Here is a 9,698-nt window from a genome sequence, read left to right on the forward strand (position 1 = left end):
AATAAAGTTTTATAAGGCACAAACCAAAACATAATTCAAATAATAAAGTTTATTAAGGGACAAACCAACTCACATGTATAAAGCTATTATATTTACCATTAAATTCCGATCAATAAAATAAATTAAATCCCATTTTGAAGTATCAATATCAAAATAGTCTCTCACCAACCGCATAAATCAAAAATAGCCGACGGATATATATATATATATAATGTGTATAATCATAGTATGTCAGGAAAGTAAATAGTAAATCCGGCTCTTCTTATAAAGAAGATCGGTTTATATTTTGTTTGGCAATTTGCAGGATTGCCCTTCGCTGGGGGTGGTCTTTAATTTTTGTCCCTCAAATTGGTGGTCCTTAACTTTTGGCCGTAAGGCCCAAATTCTGCCTCATGGACAAAATTTCACAAGTGAGAAAATTTTTTTTTTTACTGAGCTGGGGTTCGAATCCACAACCTCGGAGTATTAGGCGAAGGGCAAAACTTAAAGACCACCAATTTGCAGGACAAAAATTCAAGAACACCCCAAATGAAGGCCAATCAGCGCAAAAAAAAAAAAGTATTTTGAACGGTTCTACTCTTGGGCTTTCTAAATTTGTTAAACTTAGGATATAAATTCTTGATAGGAGGATAGGGGAATTGGCCTTCCAATATTTGTCATCCATACTAGGGGTGGGCATGGTACAGTATGATACGGTATTTGAAATTTTGGTTCGATAATTTCGGTTTTCGATATTTAAAAATACTATACCATTACCATACCAAATTAATTCGGTATGGTTCGGTATTTTTAAGTTCGGTTTCGGTATTTTGCGGTACGATAATTTGGTAACCATAGTTTGTTCGATTACGACCTACATATATACATATAATAAAGAATTATGACTTCGGCTATTTAAGAAACGTTTCAATTATATTATGCTAACACCTTACACGTGTAAAAATATTCAAAGTAAAGACAAGCAATGCCCTTCGTTAATCAATTTCACAAAAAGGGCATTTCAATCAATTATATCAGAGAAACAGCTTACACATGTAAAAATATTCAAAAGAAAGTACAAGCAATTCCAACGTCTAAACAATTAGTTTGTACTAATAATATGTGAATTATACATGTAACTATATGGAATACTTTGGTATAGTATTCGGTATTTAGGTATTTTCTTTATCAATATCGAATACCGTACCAAATACCAAACTTTTCAAAAATGCATACCAAATACCATGCCAAATATCATAATACCGAAACCACGATATCAAAAATTTCTGTTTCGATATGATAATTGGTATATACCGTACCGTGCCCACCCCTAGATTCCATCCATAGGCAGCCACGGTCAAGTGGTATCCATCCAATTCACATTGTATCAATTAGGATCCTCGCAACTTGTTGCTGGATAATTGCCAAATTGAGCAAAAACTTTCAAATTATTGTTGGGTGCGCGAATAAAGTACCACATTGGTAGCTGAAAAGAAGAAAAGAAAAAAATTACTTATAAAGTGTTGGATACTCTTAATGGTGTGAGGCCTTTTGAACAAAACTGTGGCAATTCGTAGTAATGTCCTTATTTTGGGGTGGTCTTTAATTTGTCTATCAAAATGAAAGTATTTAACTTTTGCTCTTCACCTAAAACCTCAGGGTTCCAAATTCGAACTCCTGCTCAGGCGAAAATTTTAAAAAATTAACTAGGCAGAGGTTGCCTACAAACTCTGCCCCATCGGACATAGCTTGCAGGCAAATTATGCCTAATGGGGCAGAGTTTGCCTTCAAACTATGCCTTAAGGTAGAGTTTTGGGCAAAATCAGGCAAAATTTTGTCTTGCGAATCCAAACCTCTGCCTGAAATTCCTTTTTTTTTTTTGTGAGCTGGGATTCGAACCCAGATGCTCGGGATATTAGGCGAAGGGCAAATATTAAAGACCACAAATTTGAGCTTTGAGGGACAAAAATTAAAGACCACCCCAAAAGAAGGACAATCCGCGCAAAAAAATAAAACGATGCAGGCTAAACCTAAAGTAGACAATATCACCTAACAGTATCTTTGGACCGTACGTTTAGCCCAATAATTATATGGACCTTTACCTCAACAACATGCTACAAGGGGCCCCTTAAAAGATTCTGCAAAAACCACCCCAAGGTTATAAAATTAAGTACTTATAAAATGACACGATCGCGGGAGAGGCTGAGTCAATATAGAGCCCGTTTGGATTGACTTATAAGTTACTTATAAGCTGTTTTCAGCTTTTTTGAGTATTTGACTGATCAGCTTAAAGTCATTTTGTGCTTAAAATAAGCTCAAAAAAATAATTAGGCTCATTTGACTTAGCTTATCTAAAGCAGCTTATAAGCTGAAAACAACTTATAAGCCAAAAAAAAAAAAATTAGACTATCCTAACTTATTTTTTTTTAGTTTATAAGTTGTTTATAGGCATAAGTCCATCCAAACGGGCTCATAATCCTAGCCGCGATAGCTGTGACACCTGGGTGAAGATGGGATTTTCAAAAGTGGGCAATGATGTTTTTAAGCCACTCTTATAGCTATTTTGGGAAATTATGTAGTAATAAATTAGTTATTCTATAACTAACTAATTATACCTTAATATAATTCCCCTTAGATTATGACTAACAAAGACATGAATAATCTAGTTTCTTTGTGAGTTTCCTTTATGAATATTTAGCATTTTGGTTAAGGTTTTGTTAATGTTAATTAGTGAGTAATTAAGAGTGAATCTTAAATTGCTTGGAGACTTTTTCCTTGAGATTTCTCTTGAGGATCCTAAATAGTTTAGGTGCATCTTTGATTCTTTCTAAAGGTGTTTGTAATTTCTAATTCTAAATACAGAAAAGGCTCAAATATGTCATTCAACTATCGGAAATGACTCATTTATGTCACTCGTCAATAGTTTGACTCATTTATGTCATTGAACTGCAGGAAATGACTCATTTATGTCATCGAACTATAAGAAATGACTCATTTATGTCATTGAACTGCAGGAAATGACTCATTTATGTCATCGAACTATAAGAAATGACTCATTTATGTCATTCATCAATAGTTTGACTCATTTTATGTCGTCGCCCGTTACCAAAATGACTCATCCATGTCATTTTTTATTAACGCCGGTTTTATAATACCAGATATGACACGTGGCCTCCAATTAGAGGTCTACGTCATTTAATTAAACCAGCCCAATTTTAAATATCAAATTAATAAAAAATCTGACCCATACACCTTACCCACCCACAACCATAATCTAGTTGGAGGCCACGTGTCGTATATGGTATTGTAAAACCAGCTTTAATGAAATATGGCATGGATGAGTCATTTTGATAACGGGCGATGACATAAATGAGTCAAACTATTGATGAATGACATAAATGAGTCATTTCCTATAGTTCGATGGCATAAATGAATCATTTCCTATAGTTCGATGACATAAATGAGTCAAACTATTGACGAGTGACATAAATGAGTCATTTCCGATAGTTAGATGACATATTTGAGTCTTTTCCCTTCTAAATATTATTAATAGCTTCTGACCAAGTTTATGTTTAACTTTCTATCTTTCAATTCGTTTTCACTTTCAATTTCTTTTTTGTAAAAAAAATATGATCTTGATCTTAACTTATTTGGCTGAGGCGTAATTATTATCGTACTACAAGCAAATAGACAAATTGAACTTAAACCTCCGTCAAGTGTCAACTGTCAACCCAAAAAAAAAAAAAAAAAAAAAAAATTAATGGACAACTGTATGAAGATATTATAGGAGTTTGTGAGAATAGTGTCCACAAAAGCCTCATCTATTCCATGTAATCATTAATTGAAATCAATGAATCAAAATCGGACAAAAGCGTCTTTGACTTGTTAAATCAAAATTGCATTCAATGTTGACAGCAAAATTTAAGTCAATTAAAAAAAAAAAATCAATAACTGCACAGCATTGAATTGGTCATATTAAAGAAAGAACCAGTCGTTGAACTGTTCTATAATAACACCAAAAACAAATAATCAATTTCAAGAATCATCTTCATAGGAAAAGAAGACAAGTTTAACAAGATTAAAATACACCTAATTTATTCTCACAAGAAAAAGAAATTACACAAAAGAATTAAAATTAAATTTTATACATTGTATTTCTAACAAGGAATTTGTTCAGTAAACCACTTCATAACCGAAAAGGGTGCTTTAATCAATGCTAGAGCCAGCTCTACCAATACAGTTACGCAAATACAGCATGGACATAAGCAACTCAACGTAATTCTGCAAAAAGGACAAAAAAAAAACAAGAATAAGTAACAGAATTTGTTGTTACTATTTTATAACCAACATACGTTAGGAATAATTAATCTTTACATTTTTCACTACATCAAACGGGTCTAATTAGTGGCAGGGACAACTTCTAACAGACAATTCCAAGAAAAAATAAAAATTTGCAAGAATGTCAAGATTGGGATTAGACTTGAAACCTAAAGTAATTCTTGAATATGTTAGATTAGAAGTTTCTTTTACGTCAAGGAGATTCAACAATTCATATAAAAAATATATTTTACTATATTTTTTTGTAGTATAATTTTTTGATGGAAGTAATATAATTGAACGGAGCTCCTCCACTAGAGTGTGGCGGAGCTAGGTTGAAAAAAGGGATAAACATGTGTACAAATATGATAAAAACAAACTTTTTTTTTTTTTTACATATAAATTGTTGAATTCCTTTAACACTTAGAGAAATATTTAGTACTAAACAAACGTAAATTTCCAATGAACTTCAGGTTGAAAATCCATCAGAATTTGACTCATCAATTATGGTTCTTACAGATTTCCGATCAGACGTTCGTTGAAAATTCATATATTTTTAGTAGCAATTCTAGTTTAGTGTCAAAGGGATTCAAAAAATCCTACTTTCGAATCCCCTTAAATAAATTCATGGCTTCATAAACAAATAAAACAAAGAAAAAGGAAAAGGATGAACTTACCCAACAATCCATATGATAACACCAACAATGGATAGAAGAAGAGAGACTAAAGCAAAGGGAAGACCCAATAGAAAACCTAAAGGGCGACATTGACAATCATCTCCACAACAACACATAGTTTCTTTTTCTTCTTGTAGTATCAATATTTGTTTTTAACCACACAAGAAAAAGAAAAAAAAAATCAAGATTTGTTTTTTTTTTTTTTTTTTTTTGGTTTTCTCTTTGTTGATCTAATGTTTGTTGAAGAGAAAAAGAGAGAGAAAGGGGTAATATATAAGGGGGTTTTAATAGTGAATTGGATGTTATTTATTTTCCCAATGGACTATGGTTTCGTATTGAATTCAATTGACGTAGAACACAAAATTAAACCTTTCTTCCTGGCAGCTTCTAGTCTAATTTTATTATATTTCTGAATGAAACGTATACAACAGAACAGATGGACAAAATTTCACATCTCACCAAACACGTTTTGTTATATTTATTTCGTAGTACAGTTGACCAACCCCTTTCCTAGCCCCTTCCATTATCCACAATTTTTTATAAGTTGGATAATTCTAGATGGCTTAAAATTAAGGTTGATTGAGACATAAACTAATTTGTTTTCAAAAATAAAATTTAAATATTTGAAAACATATTTACACATGTATAAGGTAATTACAAGTAAATTTATATTGTAGAAATTAATTGTTAACCAAATAAATATAGTAACCTACATACTATCATATCTACCGTAAAGTCAATGCGGTAACACACCGACAAGCTAGTTATGGATGAATATACTTACCAGTAGGGGTGTCAAAACAATTTTAAAAACCGACCAAACCGTACCGTATCGTATCGAATCAATTTTTAGGTTTTTTTTAGTGAAATCGTAGTTTTTGGTATGAAATTATAACCGTACCGAATAATTAGGTTGGGTTTCTGATTTTATAAAAAAAAACGAAATATTTATTATCAAACCGAACCGAATATATGTATGTGTGTATAACTTTTTTATCTTAAATTTTAAATATTAAGTATTAAAAAAATTCTTGGACCTTGGTACCTAGATTTGAGGTGAGATTTCCACAATATTTGCTTTGGATATTCAATTGTAGATTATTTTTTTTTCCAAAAACGGAAATATATACGTTTATGAAACCTCTTTCGCCAACCTCGTATAATAAAACACTTCGTTGCTAGAATAATGATCCCATTAAGCTAAACAGACTATTCAAATTACAAAGGATGCTAAAATACACAAACTTAATTGTTCGACGAATTCAATTATAGACACCAATTTAAATCTAATATAGTATAAATTTTCATGCGCCTCTTCCTAATAAGAGTGGTGCATCATGCGATTATGATAAACATAATGAATATATTGCTTCTGTTAGTTGCATTTGTAGGATAAATCTTCATTCTATGTTTTTGTAATATTTGGATATTTAATTCTGTCAGATTTTATCCGTTGCGATGACCGTTAGGCGACGTTTAAAAATCCAAAAATTAACAAAACTGTGCCGAAACCGAGACGATTGGGACAGATTCGAAAAGTCTAATGTTGGTCATACATCATAAAGTAGCCGAAAAATTGGTATGCCACAAATTTCTAAAATAACCGGCCGAACCGAACCATTGACACCCCTACTTGCCAGAATGAATCCCCTTTAGTTATTTATTTTTGAAAAAGAATCCCCTTTATTTATTACTCCATCGGTACGTCCCATAAAGACTGTATTAGTAACTATTTGGGCAGTCAAAGGATATTTTCTTTAATCAATACTTTTTTCAGATAGTTTCTAGATATTTTGAATTGTAAACTATTGTGATTTATATTAATTTTTACTTAGTCTCTAAATATGTAATCTTTTTGAATAATTTTATTTTAAAAAGATTAAAAATTCTATATCCGAATTACACCGAACATTAGTTAGTGTAACCCTCGTAATCCGAAGACAATCTTTTTGGGACGGAGGGAGTACCTTGCATGTTTACGATCAAATCATCTTTTGTAACAACTTTTAATTCTACCTGTTTTAATTTAAACCCTTTTATTCAGCCAATAAGCAAAACTTATACTGCTTTATGCTATCAATATTTATAATTTAAATCCTATATTATGCAGAAAAAATCGTATAAAAAGTGCCGAGTGAAAGAACGCATTTTTTTCTCTTGATATTCTGAGGTCAATCCTATCTAGGATTAGCCAACAAAATACATACTTCCTCAGTCCATTTTACTTGCTGTATATTAAAAATAGTTATTTATTTTTACTTGTCTAATTTGAAAAATCAAAAGTTTTATCATTTTGTTCCTATTGTACATATTCATTTATCATTCCATAGCAGTAATGTGCGCATTCCTTATCGACCCTTGTGTCAACGAGTCCGGAACCAAAATGGCCCCTAAAAAAACAGTTTGAACCAAAATACCCCAACAAAAAAAAAGTTACCAAAATGCCTTTAGCGTAGTAAATTACTGTGCTAAAGCACTTAACGGGAACGGCTCCGTTAAGTGCTATAGCGCAGTAATTTACTGCGCTATAGTGCCTCCTTTTTTTTTTTTTTTTTGTCGGCCCTTTTGGTTAACCCTTCTTCCATTACACTTTTTAACGTATTTTGACCATAAATTAATCATGCTTCGGGACCCCAAAACTTCAATATTTTGTATAGAACCCTACTTATTTTTGTGCGATTAATAAGGTAGGATCAACACATCAAGGATAAGAAAATCTTCGGATGGCCGTTTTAGTGGTTGAAAAGTGCTCGAACGCCATTTTCGTTTGAAGGCTTGGTGCCATTAGCTTTAAGTTCTTTACGAATATTTAAACTTGTTCATTAATAGTTAATTTTTTTTAGTCAAAATGGCAGCATTCATACAAAAAAAAAATAAAAAAAATTGCATCATTCATTCATAACCTTGAGTGGATGAAAATACTTAACATACTAATTAATGAGAAAGCCAAACTTTTTAAAATACAATCATCAAAGTAAGAAAAAAACTTAAAAAACATTCATCAATTAATGCCCTTGAGTTGATCTTCCGCCACCACCGCTAGATGTGCCACCACCACTAGAGGTACTTCCACCACGAAAGTTTCCTCCACCACGAGAGGTGCTTCCACCGCGAGATGTAGTTTGACCACCATGCCGTAAGGGACACTTGCGCTTATCATGACCAACATAATTGCAAAATGAACATTTTCGAGTGTATCTCCCCGGTGGATCATCCATTTCATTATGAATACGCGAGTATGCACTCTTTCTGAATTTACGGATAAATGCTTTATTTGCAACCATTGAAAATGGATCCGGTGGCCAATAACTCTCACTGCCAAGTGGGTAGAGCCTTCCAGCATACGTTCTTGCATAATTTTCAACTGTATATTCCTCAGCCATGTATGAGGAGACGTTCTTTCCCATTGTGATAAAACACTTGAAGGCATGAGAACATGGCATGTGATATAATTGTCACTTGCCGCATGTGCATGTTCTTGGAATCTCACAAATTGTGTGGACGTTGCCTCCTTTACCTTGGTGCACACTTAAATGTCATTCTCACCATTGCGGTGACCGGTGTTGACACCTAATTTTGTCCCTCCTTTATTCCAATTTATTTCCTCGGGCTTCTAAATTTATTAACGAGGTAAATACTTTGTTTTCACTACTATTTTTTATTTTCTACTACTATCAACATCGTTACTTTCATTTTCACTATTCTACTATCAACATTACTAGTATTACTTTATCACAAATTTTAAATGGTTCGTCATCGTTTCATTTTTTTAGGATTTGTACTCGTTAAATTAATTTTACTTTATTAAATCCTTTACTTTCTACATACTAATTATTAATTGTCTTCACATAGTAAGTTAAATTAGAAGCCCAAAAGGAATTAAGTTGAAGGAGAAAAGGCCATAAAATTTCAGCCAAATCAAGCCCATTACCCGGGAAATGATTAGTCCACATTTTTTAAACGCACTAGCCCATTACCTAAACTACCCGACCAGCCCAACAACTCCTTACCCACAACCTGACCGGCCCAACCCATTTCCCTTCAATTATTCATCATCAACTAACAAACGAAATGTTGACACCCAATTTTGTCCCTCCTTTATTCCAATTTATTTCCTTGGGTTTCTAAATTTATTAACGAGCTAAATACTTTGTTTTCGCTACTAATTTCTATTTCTACTATTATTAATATCATTACTCTCATTTTCACTATTCTACTATCAACTAGTATCACTTTATCACAAATTTTAAATGGTTCGTCATCGTTTCATTTTAGGATTTGTACCCGTCAAATTAATTTTACTTTATACATACTAATTATTATTTATCTTCACACAATATATATTGTAATAGCTATTAAATTAGAAGCCCAAAGAATAATTAAAAGAGAGGAGGAAAGATCAACATTTTTCAGCCAACAAACACCCAAACGGACCAGCCCATTACCACTATTTCTGTTATATCCTGCATTTTCGAAGGTCGAATTATTTGTAAGCTGAGGTGGGGCCCACACATCAATATTTTTTTTGGGACATGTGAAAAGTTATATGAATCGTATATGTAAAGTTAAACACAACCCGTGAAGGGCCCTGGGGCCAAATCAAAGTGGAAGCCCTCCAAACGAATATTTTTAAGAAAACGTTTTCGGATGACCTGACTTGGAGGGGCAACAACGGCATTATAAGTTTAGAATTTGGGAAAATGCCCAGATATAAAAGTTGTAGAT

The 9,698-nt window shown here is 32.6% G+C and overlaps 1 protein-coding gene across 1 annotated transcript; it reads right to left on the minus strand.

Moving 5' to 3' along the window:
* Nucleotides 1-3,923: 3,923 nt before the first annotated feature.
* On the minus strand, nt 3,924-5,313 carry LOC132630926 (signaling peptide TAXIMIN 1-like). Its single transcript, XM_060346510.1, has 2 exons — nt 4,974-5,313; nt 3,924-4,260 (listed from the first exon to the last, which is right to left on the minus strand). Exons 1-2 carry the CDS (start codon nt 5,087-5,089, stop codon nt 4,137-4,139), a joined length of 240 nt encoding a protein of 79 aa, XP_060202493.1. The 5' UTR covers nt 5,090-5,313; the 3' UTR covers nt 3,924-4,136.
* Between the last annotated feature and the right edge of the window lie 4,385 nt (nt 5,314-9,698).

This window comes from Lycium barbarum, chromosome 1 (assembly GCF_019175385.1).
Source record: "Lycium barbarum isolate Lr01 chromosome 1, ASM1917538v2, whole genome shotgun sequence".
NCBI lineage: Eukaryota > Viridiplantae > Streptophyta > Magnoliopsida > Solanales > Solanaceae > Lycium > Lycium barbarum.